This window comes from Nothoprocta perdicaria, unplaced genomic scaffold, assembly GCF_003342845.1.
Source record: "Nothoprocta perdicaria isolate Ctin4 unplaced genomic scaffold, notPer1 scaffold_64, whole genome shotgun sequence".
Taxonomy (NCBI): Eukaryota; Metazoa; Chordata; class Aves; order Tinamiformes; family Tinamidae; genus Nothoprocta; species Nothoprocta perdicaria.
The window spans coordinates 2,005,403-2,025,612 of NW_020455910.1; the positions used below are offsets into that span (position 1 = coordinate 2,005,403).

At 40.4% G+C, this 20,210-nt stretch overlaps 1 protein-coding gene across 1 annotated transcript in view; it reads left to right on the forward strand.

Annotated features, from left to right (window-relative positions):
• The window catches only part of LAPTM4B (lysosomal protein transmembrane 4 beta), a 59,286-nt gene extending 39,120 nt beyond the window's left edge, over positions 1-20,166 (forward strand). Inside the window, exon 7 of the mRNA XM_026050050.1 lies at positions 19,007-20,166. Within this exon, the coding sequence (XP_025905835.1) occupies positions 19,007-19,081 (75 nt within the window). The 3' untranslated portion in view covers positions 19,082-20,166. The remainder of the gene's footprint in view (positions 1-19,006) is intronic.
• The last annotated feature ends 44 nt before the right edge of the window (positions 20,167-20,210 follow it).

Genomic DNA, 20,210 nt, shown 5'->3' on the forward strand with positions numbered 1-20,210 from the left:
CTCTGACATGAATATTCAGAGGACGCTACCATTAGACCATCTCTTGCTCATTGTAGAAGGCAATACAGAAGGAGGGAGTGCCTGGAAGGTGCTAGTTCACTTTGCAGTGATATCTCTGAGGAGCTACTCACATACTCAGTTCCACCAAAGCCCCACACTGAGGGCATCAGGATAGATTAATCCTTGGGGTGACTCCCTTGGTTTAGGTAAAGAGGATTTTTRTATAATTTACATAACAGAATTACAGCAGTATGAACCTAGTCCTTTAGATCATCTGGGTGAAACTGAGGACTCTTTTCCTTAGGCTCTCCAAAAGCATGGGTGGTTCCTGCATTACAGCACCAATTTTAAACCGCTATAATGAATGATTCCTGTCCAACCACAAGGATTACACAACCACTATTATTTTTATCAAAAAAAAAAATGTAACTCACATATAGCTCCACCGTACCTGGAGCTTCTTACACTTGGAATGTCAGAAGTTTTGCAGACTGTGATCAGAGCTGGTAGCCAAGKTGTTTAAGTATAAAAATATATATTTTAAAGTTAACTGAAAGAAGTATTACTGCCTTCTTTGCTGGAATCTACTTTGAGTGAAACCAGGAGTTTTATGTGAAATAGTTTTGACAGCTTTTTTGTTTAGCCCATAGAAAGTTGTAACAGCTTCAAACACTGTTAGCTTTATAATCCACAGAATTGTCTGACTTGGTTGTGGGAGGCTGTCAGCTGAATTATTTAAGAAATTAAATTTACCAATGTTTTTAAAAATTTCAGCAAACCACTTGGTTTTCAGAGATACCTGCTTCCTGAAAATCTGATTGGTCCTTTTGTGTTTACTAATTACCAAAGTGACTTGAGCTACCTCATCATCTTTAACATGTTTATAAATACTCCTGGGAGGAAAGGAAGTCCTATTTTCCTTTTTAACAGATGAGACATTCTTGAACTGAGAGTGTAATTTAAATGTGTTTATCTTTATCTTACAAGACAGTTATGGCAGAGAGGCATTCTTTGAAAAACGTTGAATTGCTACCTAGTGCCCTGACTATTGGACTCTCCTTCCTCAATATTCACATTCCTTTAATGTGACTATGGTCAGACTGTCGTGCTTTGGAGTATGATGGATTTCTTGTTCGTACTTTATAGACGAGGTCAGAACAATGCCGTTAGAGCAGATTCCGTAGCTGAGAAATCCCAGAGAGCTCTTTCTAACTTAACCACAAGATGTTCGTTCATCACAGAATGGTGGAGGTCGGAAGGGACCTCCAGAGATGATCTAGTCCAACCCCCTGCTCCAGCAGGGACACCCGGAGCACGGGGCACAGGGCGGCATCCAGGTGGGTTTGGAGACCTCCAGAGAAGGAGACTCCACAGCCTCCCTGGGCAGTCTGTGCCAGGGCTCTGTCACCCTCACAGTGAAGATGTTCCTCCTCACATGGAGATGGAACTGCCTGTGTTGCAACTTAYACCCTTTGCCCCTTGTCCCATCACTGGCCACCACAAAGAAGAGTTTGGCCTCCTCCTGCCTACATTCACACTTCAGGTGTTTATACATATTGATCAGATCCCCTCAACCTTCTCTTCTCCAGGCTAGGAAGATACTGCTGGGGTAGAGCTCCTCAGGCCCAGAGCAGGGTGAGAAGGCCAGGGAGAAGCAGGAGGAGACACAGGCACAGACGGCCTGTTTTCAAATGACTTAATGAGGATGGAGTCAAGCCTGACTCAACCCCTTGCCTGACTGGCTCTCTCCAAAGAGCTCATTGCAGTCAGGAACGAGATGGAGGAGCCACGCACTCCGGAGCAGGCCCCTTTCCTTCTGCTGCTCATTGCAGAGTTCATTGCAGAGGAACAGTTTGTCAGGTTAAATTGCAGTTTTTCTCCACAGTGTAACTGAAGGTTGTTCTTCCCTCTTTTCAGCCCTCAAAGATATTTTTTCCATGTCTTAAGTTCATGCCTAATCACATGATTTTTTTAAAAAAAAAGGATAAACTCAGTAGAATTGGATAAAAGTGGTTTGAAATGAAGTGGAAAGAATAGGGCTTTGAAAGTTGAGTGCTGAAAGCCCTTGAGAGTCTAGGGTCCTTGAAGAAACCACATGAAATTTTGAAATATCCAGATGGGTCACTGCTATCTGTTGAAGTGTATTATATTCCCCCCAACTCTCAAGAATACTTATGTATTAAAGTGATGGATTTTCATTCTCTTTGATACTGGGAAATTTCTGCAGGTAGCTCTGCTTCACCCTGACATGTCTTTAAATTATAAATTACCTATTTCTTAAAAAATAGGGGTCAATCTTTGCCCTCTGCTTTCAAAGAAATGTGTCATTTTAGAATCAGATCCACTACCTGAATTCCAGCTGAGTTGTAGGTCAAACATGTTGGGCATATTCTCTTCTTCAAGGATGGCTGTTTTGAAGGATAGAATGAACTGGGAGATTGCACAAGAACTTTTGCAAYGGAGAGGGAAAAATCAAACTTATGTATGGCGGTAGACATAATATCTGCAATTCAGAATAAGAAAGTTTAAGTATATCCCAGTACCCCCAAAATCTAGAGATCAGCTCCCAGCCTTTACCTGCTTCTGTCCTTTGTATTACAGAGTGAGTGATGACTCTGACCTTCACTCAACTGCACTAAAAAAAAAAAGGCAGATATCCAATACACTGTACTATTAAAAAAATTTAGTGTGGAGTTTAGATACAAGATGAACTATGAGTTAGTTTACTGCTAAATTTGAAAAATCTGGTTTATGAATTGGGATTATTAGAAATTCAAGATCTTTATATAGTTACATGATTTTTTTTTTTAAAAAAAAATCTAAGATAGTATTGTAAACATTGTTTTTGGTGTCCTACAAAATTTCAAGAGCACAGTCTGGGAAAGATATCCCAAATGTGGCATTTCTATCATAATGTGCTCTCATGGTAAAACAAACAAACAAAMAAAAAAAAAMCCCAAAACCAAAGAAAGTGCCAGTAGAAATCTTGATGCCTAAAGGGTCAATTATGCARACACTGCATTTTCTCCTTGAGTTCAAAATGCTGGATAATGGCAAGGCCTGCACTGAAAATGGAAGGAGATGGGTAAGAGAACTCACACCCTAATAGCTCTTACTGTCAATCATTAAGTGGTCATAAAAACTGCTTGAACTGTAGCTGTTATGATTACTTGTTTTTGTATTCCACTTTTAAAAAAGAGACTCATGTTTGATATGTTCTGCTTACGATAATTATCTGGTTTCTAGTCTATTGATATCTTGTCAAAATCAARTTCTTGGATGTACCATAAATACAAATTTACCTATAGCTTTGTCAAGGTCATTGTTTTCCCTCTCTTAAGTTTTTGAACTAGGATTTTAACTCCTCAGCAATATTTGAAATACATCTAAGATTTCCRATTTAAATGAAAAGATGCATTAATGACTGAGCTTTACTAATGAAAAAACTCAAATCCATACTGGCTAGGATACTATACCATTAGACTAAASTTCTATAGTTATTAGATGGCTGCACAATCCATGAACCTTTCTCAAATGTTTGGATWGCAGGGCCCTTTGTTAGGAAAAAATGAAAGAATTTTTTTTATATACAGCATTGGAATTTTGTTCAAAGGAAGGTCATTGTGACTGTATATAGTTCTCAAAAGCAGAAGCTTGTTTTGTAAATAATCAAATTATCTTTAATCTTACTGCATTGCTTAATTTACCACTAGCAAGGTGCATAAGCACACAAACATTACATCTAAACTCAAGTAGGGGCATGGGTAATTCCTTAAGCACAGTTACGTGGGCCTACTGCTTGTTACTGGTTTATTCCTGAGCTCAGTAGATTCAAGCTGCTCTCACAATTAGTTTCCCCTGTTCCTAGCTAGGGGAAATCCATTATATTTTGCTAATTTGCTAGTCCTGGTGAGACAGTGCAGGACTCAGCAATATTCCTCTATCTTCTCCTTGGTTTGCCWGGTAGTAAAAAGCTACAGGAATGGCCTTTCAAGAACTGAGCTTTTATAGTTTTTAGCCTCTGGAACTGCTCTTCCAGCTCCTGTCACTGTAGCTTTCCTACGTCTATCAGACTCAGTTCTCTCACAGCTCCTTTTGAGATGCACGTTACAGATCCTTCTCTGTTAGAGCTCCCCAAAATTATTTTTATCAGTAATACTTTATTTTAAAAAATAGTCTGTTGCCTCCCCCTCTTCCTACTAATTGTCTAATTTTCATTCCCTCAAAAGTGCCAGGCTGCTGTACCTCTGGAGTGTGGATTGCCTTACTTGCTGTAAAATCTCTCAGCACAGAAATTGCCAGTTAGTTCCTCCCTCACCAATCAAACAAACTGGGGTAAATAACACCCATATGTCTGAACTGCAACTAACCTGATAGACAGAGTTATCAGCTGATGGATAATCTACTTGTTGTAACTTGGTGTAAGTGATTTAAACCATACTTTTTGCAAGCACACCCTCTGGAACATGAATTTCTTAACCATTGCACGCTGCAAATGCAATATTCCCATTACCTGTTTGAAGTGAGAGGCTCTGTCTCCATGGCCCTTGATCTAAGTATGGCTCTCTATGAATGGATCCGCTGTGCCTCCAGGAACAGGCTCTCGAATGGGACAGGAGGACCAGCTGGTGCCTGACCCCAAGCTGTGGGGGGAAGTGACCCTTTTATGCTCTGGAAGCGGATAACGCCAGGGCCTCAGGGTCCCGCTGTATCCTTTAGTCCTAAACAGCCTTAAAGTCACTCAGGGATATGTTGTCATCTCCCTCCTTTCAGTTTTTCCCAGTACTCCCCTCCGCTCCGTTTCTGGAGGTAGCAGCATAGGGAGATTTTGGCGTAGGCAGTGGCTATGCCGAGTGCCTGTATGGCTTCCCACAGGTAAGCATAGTCTCCTGATGCTTATTTTTCCCATTTTTACAATCTGGTTTTTTTTTTTTCTCATACCACCTCCCTCAAGCACATCATGGATGAAGATCAATTTTCTGCACTAATTTAAACTGTTGCATGGGGGCTATGGACACGTTAGTCCAATCTGGAAAGACTGCCTGCTTAGAAATGAAGACAGAAGATAACCTGAAGATACATATTTTACTCTGAATGATAGGAAGGCTCCTTTGTGCTCTTAGGCAGCCAGGAGATTTCATTTTGTTTATTTTTAACTCTCACAGTAGCCAATCAAATGGAAGTTTCATCTCCAGTCATGCTGCCACTGAGGATAAAATGTAAAGCCATAAATCTCCCTTCAAAGTGGGATTTAGATCCTTACATACTTGGCCAAATCACTCCAGTGGGTCCTTTGAGACGTCACATTTATCCACAAGAGCTAAATAACTTCTCTGGTTTCACAGGAGAGCTGCATTCCTCCCATGGGCATGACAGCAAATAACTAGTCTGTAATTAATCTGCCAACACTTCCCTTTGTTTGTTCTCCTTTTCTCAAAGTTACAGGAGACCTGTTTAGAAATGCTGGGTTAGGGCTTTCATTGCTGCTGCATGATTCCTTGAGCCGAGGAAGGAGTATTCTTGGTAAGGCTGGAAAAGCTCTTCTTTGTGTTATTTGGTATATATGGAAGGCAATTAGTTTGCATGCAGGAGAGAAGCATCCTTAGGTTTGTGACAATAATAGATGAATTGTATTAAAAAAAAAAAGAATGTGAGACAGACCATGCGGTTATTTCTGAGTATGGGTTCTGTAGGACCTGTGGTTTCTAAATATTGATCCAGTTTTGAGATGGTACATGTTTAAGTGGARGGTAAGTTAGAGGAAAATGCTGCTTTAAAGATATTTTCCATAATGTTGCAAAGAAATCCTAGAAACTTGGCAACACGCACCAGGTAGTTGAAGTCTTGGACAGTAGTTTGTATTCAGGCATTATTACTAGATCAGAGGCATCTTTGTGCAGTGAGTGGTAACTGTGAACATGCTTCAGAGTGGGTTAACATGAGCTAACACCACAACTGAACTCCCTGGCAAACTTACTGCCTGATCCCTTCTCAGAGCCCCGCTCTGAACTCAGGGCAAGGAGCTTCAACCTCCCCTTGTGGAAACAGTCTGCTGAAACCTGCTAGGGGAGGCGGGTGAAACGGGAGGCAGAGAAGAAGGAGCAGAATATAACAAAACAAAACAAAACAAATTAAAAAAAAAAAACAGAAAAAAACACAGCACTTGAAATAAACGAGGTGGTTAATTACTAGCCACATGTAATAGTCTGTGTGGGACCTGGAAATGTTCCTGTAAGGCTGGATCTGTTTTTCTGCAGCATTGCTCTTGTAAGCTGGACTTGCATGTTCCCAAAGCAGTGTCTTTAATTAGGGGATCTTCAGTGGGCTCAAGCTGCACGGGGATCACCAGCCTGTGCCTTAGAGGTGTATGCATGTGTATGCATTTTCATCGAGGCAGTCTGCTTCTGTCAGCAAACACCTACTGGGCTGCTCCAGCATTTCACATTCCACTTGCAGTAATGTCTCCCCCTCTGTTATTTCTCCTTTAACCTTAATAAATAGGTTCTTCTTTATATTTTCTTTTGCTTTCCCAGCTTATCAGCTATGCTCACCTCTTGTTGCCTTGTTTACACAAGGGTTTTGTCTGAAAATGCCACATGCCCTGTGCGCTGTGTTGCTTCATGTTTGCTCGGTCGCTTTGTGCTCTGTGTTAAATGTAGTGTCTCGTAACAGGTTTCACCTTTTCCTAGGTAGGTGTTCCCAGAAGCCAGCTCTGGTGTTTGGGACGGGCTGTTAGTGATGATGATTTAGGGTAAATGCCAAAGTCAAAGCGAGACAGTTTCACTTCTCGTCTCAGTCATTACAGTGTACATGTATGTACAGGTTACATATTTAAGTGTATTTATGGTAAATTTGGATCAAAATATAGTTTTTATCTATTTATCCCAGTAGAATTTTATTTTAAACATCAAAAAAAGTTACGTAATTCAGAAACTAGAATTATTCTAATATGTGAAAAACAGTGAGCAATTTACCATAGAGATAAGTCTGTTCTCATTGTGCATAATTAGATTAAAAATAAGACTTGAAATGTAAATGAGTAAATTAAATCTTTCAAATCCTTGGGGGTTCAGTATTTGGAAGTGCTGCAACGTAGGAAAAGATTGAGTGTTTGTAAAGTTGTAGTGTTCCTGCTTTTTGTCTAGCAAGGCYGATTCATTGCCATCAGGCAGCTGCTGTTTTGTGGGCTTCAAGAATGAGTTGAAGTCTTCAGTGTAATTCCAGGAACATGTACCAGTCCAGCACAAGCCGATGACAACTTAAATCCTCATTGCCAAGGACAGAGGGGTGTACAAGCTGAGCCGGGTGTGGATTTCCCAGGCCAGGCTCAAGCTGTAATCRTGCTGTGCAGCGAAGCAGGGGGCCAAGACGCCTCCCTGCACTCCAGCTGGTGCCCTTGAGGTGGAGCAGGCAGCAGGGTGTGAAGAAGGGAGCCGTTCTCCATGTTGCTGGTCCATCCTTGGAATCTCTCCTGCAAAGCTGCCGGAGGCCACAATCCCGCTTTCAGCTCCAAGGTGAGCGCTGCCTGCGGTGTTTGCACCGTGTCCCCGTGCACGGCGCAACCTTGGCCATTGCCAAGAGCTGCAGTAGCTCCTTGCGTATCCCTGCGTGCCTCAACTTACCCACTACCGTTCCCGATGCGGAGGCAGGAATGAGAGCTGCTGAAACCTCTGTGGAGGGGCACAGGGCGCTGGTGCTTCAGTAGGTGGTATCGTTCTCCTAGAGATTGCCCAAAACCAGCTCGGAGCACCCGGGAGGAGAGCGCAGCTGGGCCACGTTGGGCAGGGTGGGACAGTGATCCCCAAGTCCAGCTCCCTGCAGCTAGTAAGCGCTACTAGGAACTCCAGACCGTTCTCCAGAGCATTTCCAACCAGCTTCAGTGGCAACAAAATGCCTCTTTTTAACTGCTTTTTTTCCCCAGCTGCCCTCAGGACTCCTTATGGATGTAGGACTTTGCTGCACCCTGTCCAAGGCTGCACTGCTCTTCTGGCAAGGGTTCTCTGTCCTACGAGCAGGGGTGGAAATGAAACGTGCCTTAAAATGCCATGACAAACTGCTTAATTTTAGTGGAAACRAGCTGAGCTGTCAATCAGGTGCCAAGCAGAAGATTTCACAAGAGTGTCTGTTTGRCAGGTATTTTACAAATGTAATTTATTAACATTAACAGGATTTATATAAACAGGATTTCTTTTCAAGCTGTGAGCTTGTCACCTTTTGTGGCACTAGAGATTTGTCATTTTAAAGCGGTATTATTAATATTGTTAAAAAAAAAGGCTTTCCTTCAGCTCTCACTAGGAAATGCCTGAAATGTGCGATAAAAATTACCATTGATATGGCAATATCATATCTTACTTTTTAATAACAAAGAAAATAGTTACAGAAAAAAATTAATTAGTGCTAAATACTTAAAGAAAATAGAACCAGAGACTGGTGAGCTCAAAGTTCCAGATTTAACCAGTCCCAAAACAGTAGAACAAGGTTTCAAAATCTACCTCCAAATTTTACAAATAGCCTGTTTGCCCTGCAGTGCCCAAAGACTGATATTGTGTCATCCATGCTCCTAGGCATTCAGACAGGGAAAATGGTCCATCTGGTAAGATGAAGATAAAAGCCTTTCCAGCCACACACGCTAACAAATACAGCTGCATAAGCAGTGCATTATCCGCACCACAAGCACGGATGCGATAAGTGTGCTCCTGGGAAGTGACCATTCCTGTTAAACAATTTGGCTGTCCCATGTGGGCTGTTAATAAGTCCTTGTGTTGGTTGGCTGCTGAGTGTTACATAGAGCTGGGAGAGCAAATGAGTTTGCTACGAGTATCATTATACAGAGATGCAGATTACTAATTAAACAGTTCTTCAAGAGGTGAGTGCTTTGTCGTAGACTTTGCAGTCAGAACAACACACGCTGACCATTTCTCTGTACAGAGAGTGCTGGTGGCTGGCAGGCAAGCTCTCCCTGAGGATGCACGTGCTCCTTCAGCAAATGCTCCCTTTGAAAGCATGAAGGATGTGCTCTGTCTGTACAGGATCATGATGCCCCACAAGAGATGAAGCAGAGGAGTCCTGGCCAAGATGCAGGAAAGACTTTTTTTGGCCTGAAGTGAACAATCCCTCCATCCCTTTGAAAAGTGAGAGTAATTAAACCGTTATTCTGGATGACTTTTATGAGGTTGCACATGAGGGGATAAGACAATTGCTTCCTGAATCCAATTTTCCTCCCACACAAAAGCCATCACAATCTGTCCCTAAATATTGCTGTGTCCTTGTAACCTATACACTTAATCATCTGTCTGGAGTGCTGAAAACATTTTGTTGTTTGTTTCATTATAGAAATCCATATGCTCAAATAACAATTCTTAAATAGTGTTTCAAAGAGCTGGTGGTTTTGATAAAACAAAGAAAAGAGTTTCCTCAAAGGAAAACAAAACATACCAACTATAACTCTGCCCAGATGATTTTGCAGCACTGGGGCCTACTTTTTAGTGACTGGGGTTATAAATTATCTCAGAGTCATTCTGCTTCCAGTTATTCCATCTGTAATCATTCCAGCATGGTTTCTAATGGAAATGCATACATATAAACATGAGAATACTTCCTGTCCATGTTGAGAAGAAGGTTTCCTGGGATTTATTTGACAGATAGCATATCATGAAACACTTGAATAAATAGTAACTAACTAGTGTGTTTCAGACAAACTCTTCAAGCAAATGCATCTGTGAATGAAGAAAAGTAAAACGTTTCTCATTCGATATGAGAATGATTTGGCTCTCATGAGAAGCTTTGCCCTATCAACAGGGATTTTTAATCTGAGGAGAAAAAAAAAGGGGGCAAATTTTTGTAAACATCACTTTTCTAACTTCCTCAGAGCATTTGAGCAGARCAGTGATTTCCTTTGTAAACAGCCACCTCTGAGGTGGCTTTATAAACCACCTGTTGTTCTAAACACCTTTATAAACAACTCTGTTGTTATTTATAAACAACAGAGAAAACAAATTTCTTCCAGGGGGCAGTTTGTCTCATCTGGAAGAATAGACCTACCGGAATCAGTGGGCAGAGGTGCCTGATGGTGCACGTGTCTCTCTTGAGCATGAAGGAAAGCTTGTTCAAACAGAGGTCAGCTCCATCCTCAGCTGGGATGCGATTCAGCTCCTTTTTCAGCTGGAACCCCAGACTGAGAGTTGTCCATAAAATTAATTGTGACTGTACTGYAGGGAAGTGAGGATGCTTAGAAGGAGGAGGGAAAGGGGACAAAAAAAGAGAGTACATAACAGAGATCTTTAAAATCCTAAGCAGCAGAGAGAAGGTAAATGAGGAGTGACTGCTCACTGCCTTAGCAAAATAACGAGGGGGACATCCAGGGAAACTAGCTAGTGGAAGATTTCATAGCAAGAAGGCATCTCATCACACAACACACAGATTAACTGCAGTTCCTTGCCAGAAGATATCATAGATGCTAAAAGTTTACATGCGTTCAAATACAGGCTAGAAAAATCAGTAAAAGGAAAACTACTCAAGATATAACTTRTAATTTAGTACATCCTTAACATGTACATTTCTGATYGGCTGATATTTCTCTTACTTTGGGCAAGTCAGGACTATATGAGCTTACACTGCTCTTTCTTCAACATCCGTCATTGATCACTGCCATCAGGATGGACCTTTCACCTGAACCAGTAGAGCTGTTCATGCATGGGCACGTTTAGCTGCAGTGTAATGTAAGCTAATCCTCAATTCTTCCTCTAGCGTTTACCTTGTATGCAACATTTAATGAATGCTTCTCACCACAGAATTACTGTTATTTTTCCTGTTTCCTCAATATGAAGAAAAAGCTCCCCTTTCTCCAGAAGGTCTTTCATTCAATGAGGGTAAAATGCGCCTTCATATTCATGGGTTCCACTGTTTTTTCTCTGAATTCCCAAAGGATTTAGTCCTAATACTTCCATTTGTTTCAGTCAACCTCTCTCTTAATCTCAGCCTGTGATCTACTCCTCTTTCAGGTCAAATACTCCTTATGTTTCTGAAGTTACCTCAAAGAAGACCAGATCAGATGACTAGAATATTTGAACCTACAATTTATGAAATTAATTTCTAAAAGTAGCAAAATATTACCGATGTCTTTATTCCGAGATACCTCAAAAGCCCTGGGGATTCAAACCTCTCAGGCCCCTTAAAAAAAAACAAAAAAACAGAAATTCATACTAGGCTTTGCTGATTCCCACCAAATGTACTGAAATGTTGGAAATTTTTCAACAGTTTGTCTTAATAAAAAGATTATATATGCAGTATATTTGTAAAAAAAGGATAAAAGTGTGCTGCATTAATATTCTTACTTCATTTCAAGTAAAATGCAATAGTTTGTTAATTATGTCACTGATGTTTACACAATCTGGTGCTCATCATTAAAGACAGTGCTAAAGGAAATAGCTGCCACCTGGTGCCCAAGGTCTCTAGAACAGGGCTCCACTGAGAGGATTTGTATTTCTAAAAAAAAAATAAGAAAAAAAATGTGATAAGGTTTCTTACCAAATATTTTTGCACACCAGAAATGGTATCTACAGCCTAAGGAGAGTATTCTCCTACTAAGGAGACTAATAATACCCAGAATCACCCTGCATTACTTCACCTTTAATTTTTCCTTTTCCTCTGTATTCTCATACTTCTCATTAAAAAAAAAAAAAAAAATGATGTTGGGCTCATCAGGAAAATGTTGCAAAGAGAGAATTTTTCTCAGCAGTTTCTGTATACAGAGTGAAGTAATCAGCAAGCCAGAGCTGTTCATGCACACAGAAATCCTCAAGATCCCAATATTATGAAAGGACTCTTGGGACTATATTGAACTGGACAAGTGTTCACGTGAGCAGCCTTTCTTTTAGGGATGTTTTCAGGCTGACTGCTTGCTTYTTTGCAGCTGAATAGAGTAGGGGTTATAGTGAAAGCATCGCACCTGTAGAAGGAATTTCCACTCCTTTTGGCTGCATTAATAACAGGAAAGGAGAGAAGTAATCATGAAATTGATAAATTTGATTATACACTCATTACAACCACTCCAACAGAACAGCAACAACTGTACATTTGGCAATGCCTGTCAACAGACGGGTACAAGTAGGTGCTTGCCCTTGTGTTGAAATCACCAAGATGAAATAATCCCAGAGAATTGGTGCAAYGAAGCACGTGCTACTTAAAACCTCATATTTCAACTAAATTGCCACTTAACCTGATGCATYGTCTCTGTGCTACATCAAGGAGAAATTTTATCCTGAATTACAGAGAGGAAAAAAAGAGCAGCCACAAGAGAGAAGACGTGCAGTAACTCTTTATTTCAGCTTTCAGCACTATTTCAGCACTGTCCATTCAATCACCRTGTCAAAGGCTCCAGGGGGCTACATTTTGGAGAGGTTCCTGGCCAAAGAAATCCCTGAGGGTCAGCACTCTTACGTGCAGTACAGAGCAGCAATAGATCCACTATTCCTGCCACAGCTAGATCCAACCTCCTTGCTCAAAAAGGGTCACTTAGAGCAGATTGCTGTCTGCCTCTCATCCTGTCACTGGGCACCACTGAGAGGAGTCCGGCTCCATCCTCTTGACATCTTCCCACCAGATATTTATAAGCATTGATAAGATTCCCTCTCAGCCTTCTTTTCTCCAGACTGAATAGTCAGTTCCAGCTCCACATCCTAACCTCTTGAGAGATGCTGCAGTCCTTTCATCATCTTTGTGGCCCCTCACTAGACTTGCTCCACTAAATCCATGTGCTTATGCACAGGACCCAGGATTCTGGTTGTATTTCACCACAGCTGAGTAGAAGGAAAGTCCTCAAGCTCCCCTGACCTGCTGGCAGCAAACATGTTGCCTAATGCACCCCAGATCTTTGGTCTTCTGCATTGCAAGGGTATATTGCTGGCTCGTGGGCAATATGTTGTCCACCAGCACCCCCAGGCCTTCTCTGCCAACCTGTTTTGTAGCCCCCAGCAAATTCTGGTTCCTGGGGCCTCCTCGGGTGCAAGGAATTTGCTATTCCCATGGTTGAACTTTATATTCTCTGCCTGTCTGTCCCGCCAGTCCAGCCTTCTCAGAATGGCAGGACAGTTCCCTGATGTATCAGTCATTCCTCCCAGTCTTGAATCATCAGCAGACTTGCTGAGGCCCCATCATCCAGGTCATTAATGAAGATGTTTAACAGTATTGGCCACAGTATTGGTGCACCACTAATGACCGGCCTCTGGCTGAACTCCATGCCACTGATCACAATCTTCAGAGCCCAGCAGTTCAGGTGCTTTTCAGTCCACCTCACTGATGATTTCTCTCTTCTGTACTTCATCAGCTTGTCTCTGAGGATGTTATGGAAGAAAGCATTAAAAGCTGTATAAGAGAAAGGGCTCTCTCTCACTTCCCTCCCTGTGTATCAGCACAGGCTCCCATTACGAATTCTTAGTGATTTAGTTGTCTTAACAGCTAAGTGTCATCATCTCATCAGAGCAAATGTCACTTCTGCAGAAGAATGCAGAATAAGTGCACATTGGTGTAGAGAAGGGCTGGGGTAGACATTTCCATGGTTTAGGCCAAGTTTTCTTGAAATATATACTCAATTTGTAAGTATTTCCACAGTTTAGTCCATATCACTTATCATAGAATCATAGAATCCTTAAGGTTGGAAAGGACCTCTAGAGATCATCTAGTCCAAACTCCAAACTCACACGCAGAGTGACCTAGAACACATGGCACAGGACTGCATCCAAGAGGTTTTTGAAGATCTCCAAAGAAGGAGACTTCACAACATCTCTGGGCATCCTGTTTCAGGGCTCTGTCACCCTCACTGTTAAGATTTTTTTAYTTAATTTCCTGTGGAACTTTCAGTGCTTCAGTTAATGGCCATTTCCTCAAGTCCTATGGCCACCACTGAAAAGAGGTTGCCCCCTCCTCCTCACTGCCTCCCTTGAGGTATTTGTAGACACTGATCAGGTCCCCCCTCAGCCTTCTCTTCTCCAGGCTGAACAGGTCCAGCTCTCTCAGCCTTTGCTCACAAAGCAGATGTTCCAGGCCCCTGATGATCCTTGTAGCCCTGCGCTGGACTCTCTCCAGCAGCTCCACATCCCTCTTGTACTGGGAAGACCAGAACTGGACACAGTATTCCAGATAAATATAATCACATTGCAAGCTTCATCCAAGAGAATTTTAAGTCTGTCTTAACCTTTCTAACTTTTAAGCTGTTGTAAATAATGTGCCTGGTTTACAAATGGAAAATCTTTAAAGACAAAGTCAAATGACTTGCCAAAATTCAAAGAATCAAAGATAGAACCAGGATTAAATTGCCCTAATAGTGATGACCCTAATTTCACTCAACTGCTSTCTGTAAGTTGACGGTGCGTAAGTATTGTACATTGGTGCAGTGTCCTTTATGCAACTGTCYTTGACTCTGAAGTTTTTTAGCCTAAAGGACTGTAGCTTTTTTGGAAAAGCTCTTAGATAGATAGTTGTGTTTGTTGTGTTCCCCTGAAATGAAGCAGTTCGCTGTTGCCCTGAGGAATCTTCAGCAGGAAAATGGGGAGTTACTGCGCCATGGAGACATTCCTCCTCATTACAGAGAGGAGGAAGATGATTTCTTGCTTTATGGAGGTAACAGGATCTTATCCTTCTCACAAATTATTCAACTTTCTGTGTTTCCAAGTGCAGTTTTTGAAATGCTGAGAATTTGGAAGGCCAACACCAGAATAAATCATTCATTTTGAGAAATAGAWATATCTTGTTCATGTTTGGAAGAAGAATTCAGGCACTAGCCAACAGCTCAGCCCATATGATTTTGTAAGATAGAAATCAGAATTTTAAATATTTTGATATAATTTTGTTTTTGTCTTAAGATTTCTTTATATAATCCGCTGCATATTAGGATTTTYCTTCGAATTTATTCTACATTTTTTTTGCAGTACTCCATTTATAAAAAGGAGACTGAGGAACTGATGCATCTGGCAAATAAAGTTTGAGAAAACATCTTGAATGCTCCCAGCCACCTATCATCACATACCATTGTAACTTTTAATCTACAGCTTTTTGGCATCATCAAGTGCATTTCTGTTCTAGAAAATGTTAGCAAAAAGAAGTATTTTAGGGCTGGATCTAACAGTGTTTGTTTCTAACAAGACATCATCAAGGTACTTTACTATGAAGATTCACATATTACACATACAGCTATAAGCCAAAATCCTATTTTAAAACTGAGAGCTTTCATGTGGCAGTTGTACAGTTCCATTCAGTGAAGGATGCAAATGGCAATGGACAAATGTGATCCAAAGGTCTTTGAAGACACAGCAAGATAGTTATGAAGTTCAACGGGTCTGGAGTGAGAACCTTAAGAATGCAAAAGTAATCAGTTAATTAAATACTTACATTTAGCTCATGCAGAACCAAGTTTGTGTTTTAGAAGCTAAATATTTCTAAGATCTAGTTCAGACAGAAAAAAGTGCAGCAATGCTAGATAACCTATGTATGTGTTGAAGAAAGATTTTTTTCTRCTGGATGTTCATATAAAAACAGAGCAAAAGGCTCATGTTTCTTCTTAGGCATATTTCTAAACCATCTTTAAAAGTTTATTCCTCAAAAATATTTTTTTGACCAAGATAAAGTACTATGTATGTTTATATTAACAAAGTATGTCATAGCCTTTGGGAAAATCGTGTGGTAATTATTTCTTCCAGGGAAGGTTGTCCTGTATCATGTGCTTTAAAAAAGAGGCTTATGTAACACARTTATCCAAGTAACTTCTATGACATCAGGACCAGAATTTCTCATGGGTCAGTTCTGGATTATTTCTGTATGTTACACACAATGAGACTGCTTATAGCTAAATGCTTCAAAGATGTTGGGAGCAAGGAATTACTTGAGCAGCTAAGCTGTTCCAAGGCAATGGAACTTCCAAGGCAATATCCAAGGCACCGCTTCCGTTAAACCATGATGAAATTAAAGATTAATGCAAGAGAAGATGTAACTATTGTGGTCCACATTTTCATCTTAATAATTCCGTATGAATTCAGTAATTATATTTTTAATGATCTCATTTCCTTGGGATTTCTTTTGAACTATTAAACAGCTCAACACTAAATAGTTAAAAGTTGAGGTAATTCAGGTATTATCATATTTTAGCCTTTGGCCAAAATAGACTTAACTGAGAAAAAAATGAGAAATTATTAAGGTAAAGTCATGTGTAAGTCAAAAATAATTTGTAATCATGGCCTGATTGATGAACTGTTCAAATTGCCATGGCAGCTTAATGATGACTTTTGAATCACAGTTGGCAAACAATTAAGTATAGTAACAAGAGCACATTGACTGAAAGTAGAACAGCTAAATGCTGTTTTACTTTTAGTGTTCTAACAGCATAAGGATGGTGAACTAAGTTACGCTGAGGTCCTCAGCATCATGGCTGGACCCATGCATTCCACATACTCTTGAGTCCTTTCTTCCAAGTGTTGTCCATTCTCTTCATTCATCTTAACCTCTGTGTAATATTCTGTCCCTATTTCCTCTAACTCAAACGCTACTAAGAAGAGGTGGTAATTTTGCCACCTACTTATTCCGCATTAATTRTATTTTACAGCTCACTGTCCAGTTCATGTCAAGGCAGTGCAAGATCAGGATTTCTAAGTAATAATAAGTAATCTGGGAGTAAGTCTGTAAACTCATCAGTAACAGAACTGTTCAGAAACTGTTCAGAAAAATAACCTTTTGTAGCAATGGAGTGACCCTATCATTACTGACATTTTACAAACACTCTTGAGCCTTTCAACACAGTTGKTTTCTTGTGAACCTTTTGAGCCTTTTTAGTGACCTACGCAATTCATCCCCCATATTGACTAATTCTATAGAAATGCATATGCCTTAGGATTTAGGCAGTGGCTCAAGTGCCTTCTTAAGGTGTCTTCTAGGCTCTTTTGGGCTCATGTGAATGAAGCTGAGTGTTGACCTCCCAAGAGCATGGGAAGAGTCTTACTAGGAAGCTCTTCTTCTAGCTAATGGCCCTCTTTTCATGCAAGATGCCACAGAGAGTTAGATGCCACAGAGAGTTAAGAATGTCATTCGTCTCAGTAAACCCTTCAGCAATATAAATGTCCCTATATGCTGACATAGCATTTATGTAACGATGTAACTACAGTAGTCTARGATACATTGATCTAAAAGAGGGTCTGAGCAAATCTGAGATATATTGATTTGGGAGATGGACAACTTTTTGAATGAAGTCCACTGTCACTTCTTATCAGCTTTGAAGACTTTGAATCTGAAAAGAAAAGGCCATAGTTTGGAGCTTAGCCCTTAAAAGAGTGCATGCAATAAGAGGGATAAATTATTATAATAGGTACTTGATTTATTTTCAGACTTGTCTTTAGAAGAGAACAGATTTAATTACTAATTGTAGTGCTTTATAATCAGCTAATAAATATGTGTCAATACAGTTCAGAAACTAACGCTCTTTTTATTTACATAAGGATTTTAYTAAACAAGTGATCGGCACTAGGGAGAAGATCCCAATTTAAGTGTCATTTATAGTTTATATGCTTAGCAGTGTGATTTACCAAGGTTACATTGTGCCATATATTTAAGACTTTTACAATATTTATTTGTTCTATATGTTATTGTAATTTCACTAGGTATGTAGCACAATATAAGTAGTTTGCAGTCTTTACATTGATATAATATATTAAATGTTTTTCAATATAAAGCTTTTTAGATTTTGTCCTGGATGCATGCACAGTATATTCCACTTACAAGCTCAGACATATGGTATTAATAAGTGTGATGATTCTGGCAAATGTGTTAGAATTTCCTTTTCTAAATAGTGAAGGTTTTTTTGACGAAAGGCTAGAGATGCCAAGGTATCCGTTTTGTAATCCAGCAAGCATGTGCACAGATGTACTTGAACACATGTTCATCAATGCAGGCCTGTAAACTCCCAGACCTTTAACATGAATCACTCTTGGAATTGTACTTCAAGCATCTCATCCAAAGTTTATTTAAATCTATAGAAAAAAAATATTGTGGCTGAGGGTTGAAAGGGAAGAGTATGGAAGTTTCTTTGCGGAAGGCAAACTACCAGCTRTAAGAATCCTAATGAAATCCTCTCATGGTAGTATGTCCATTGACTGTAATGGGATTGGGATTTTCCCAAGGTGTGTTTAGGTGTCCACCTTATGTGTCACCTTTTAGTGACCAAGAACTCAGTCTCTGTGGGATTCACAGACCACGTGCCTTTTCACACCCAAGCTATGTAATGACTGTGGTGGTGCCATTACTTGCTGTTTAAAGGATTAGAAAGCTTGGTTCAAATGTGTCCTCTGCCCAGGGTGGCCTAAAATTGCATCTCCCATGTCCCAAGAAGTGGTCTTGCCTCACAGCTATGGAAAGGGCTGATGTCTGATTAAACCTGTACTAAATTCTATCAGATACTCAAATTTTCACTGAAGGGCACTTACAGGAATCTAGACCTTCCTTCTCACAGCTGAATGTCCTGTAAGAACTAAATTGGAGATTTAATTAGACATTGGGTAATTTTTGCCCTCTTCTGCACTCGAAATAATTACTAGTTGCTCCAGCATGATTCCAGCCAGAGAGGCTCTGGCTCTCCCTCTGGCTTCTCAATTTGAGCTCTTCTCCAGGAGATGTGGTTTAAGAGCGCTTGAAGATAACGGCTGCAGAATAAGCAGCAGCTTCACTGCCAGATCGTGCAGATTCAGGTACCAGCAGTCAGTGATCTGTGGTACCTGAATCAGTGATCCACCTGTCACTGCAATAAGAAAGAAATGAGAAGAAATCATTTTTTTTTCTGTGTAATTAAAGCACATACATGAACTGAAACGGAGGAAGGGTTTTGTTTTCCAAATGTTTACTTTTGAGACATCTTCCATGTACTCATTTGTTCACTGCTGCTATATTTTAGGACAAGGCCTTAAGATTTTCTCTGACAATTTTAGCAGCTGTATTTTTTTAGAAAAATAAAATCTTCTTTCCTTTCGTGCAGGTGCTGTTGCCACCATATGATGATCCTGTGAATGGAGCTGCTAAAGATCCACCACCACCTTATGTGTCAGCATAAGTGAGAACGTGTTGTGGACCCAGGGAGGATAGCTTGACTTCCCAGACGTTGGAGCAATAGTGTGATAATTTCACTTCCTGGATATAACCCCTGTGGGTTATATATTGCTGTTTTGCTGACATATTGAAACCTATACTGTATGTTTAAAAATGTATAGTTTTAATAATTTGCTGCAACCACAGTAGTGTACTGAACTAATTTCAGAACCATTGGGTAGTGATGAGGTTACAGTAGTCACGGAATAGGTTTTTCCACCCTCTCTGACATGCAGTGCTAGAGAACTCAGAAATCTGCAGTCTCCATCAGGTTCAGTGTAACTTTCCTTTTTTTCCAGGGCATTAAAAAGTGTTTTGTTGCCAATGCCCTCTTTCCACTTGAGAATGCAAACTAAGTCCAAAGAGGTGACATTCTGCTTCATTCCTGTTCCACAAAAGTTATTGTGCTAGGAAAGATGATGACTGCCAGGGGAACAGTGAGGCTCAGGTACTATTCTCATCAACCTAATGGCTAATGGGAAACAATTCATTGGGAAAAATAGGTRTGGGAAGCCAGAGTAGACAAAGTGCTCCATGATGTACTGTAGTAAGCCAGGATCTGTGACTCTGTAGACTCACTTTGACCCAGGCTGCAACCATTCCAATGACCAAAAAAAAAAAGTATTGCCCATTTACAATTGTTGTAATTTTCTTTTTGATGTTTATGCCACATTTTTCTCTCCAGCAGCCTCTCAAATAGTCACACAACCTATGCTTTTGGAGGTCACAAAACCTGTGCTTTTAAAGTCACATGGCTTGGTGACAAAGCTGTGTCTTTGGCACTCAATATGCAAATGTTYTTTTTCTGTAGGAATGTGCCTGTAAATATTGCAATGTTCTTTTGAGTGTGAAGTAAATTATGCAGATACTAAGGTATATTTTCCCAACCTATGGGAAACTTATGCATGTCACTTCCTCAAGCATTAGCAAGTATCTTTTGTGTGTTTCTCATATACATCAACATGGGGATTTAGATGCTTTTCTGTGACTGAAGGGGTTGTGCTGAGAATCCTTCTCCTGAGACTCATCTATCCCTGAAAGTTTGTGTGAGGTATTTTTTTCTTCCCCTGAGAAGTGCCTCCTGCACATGCAAC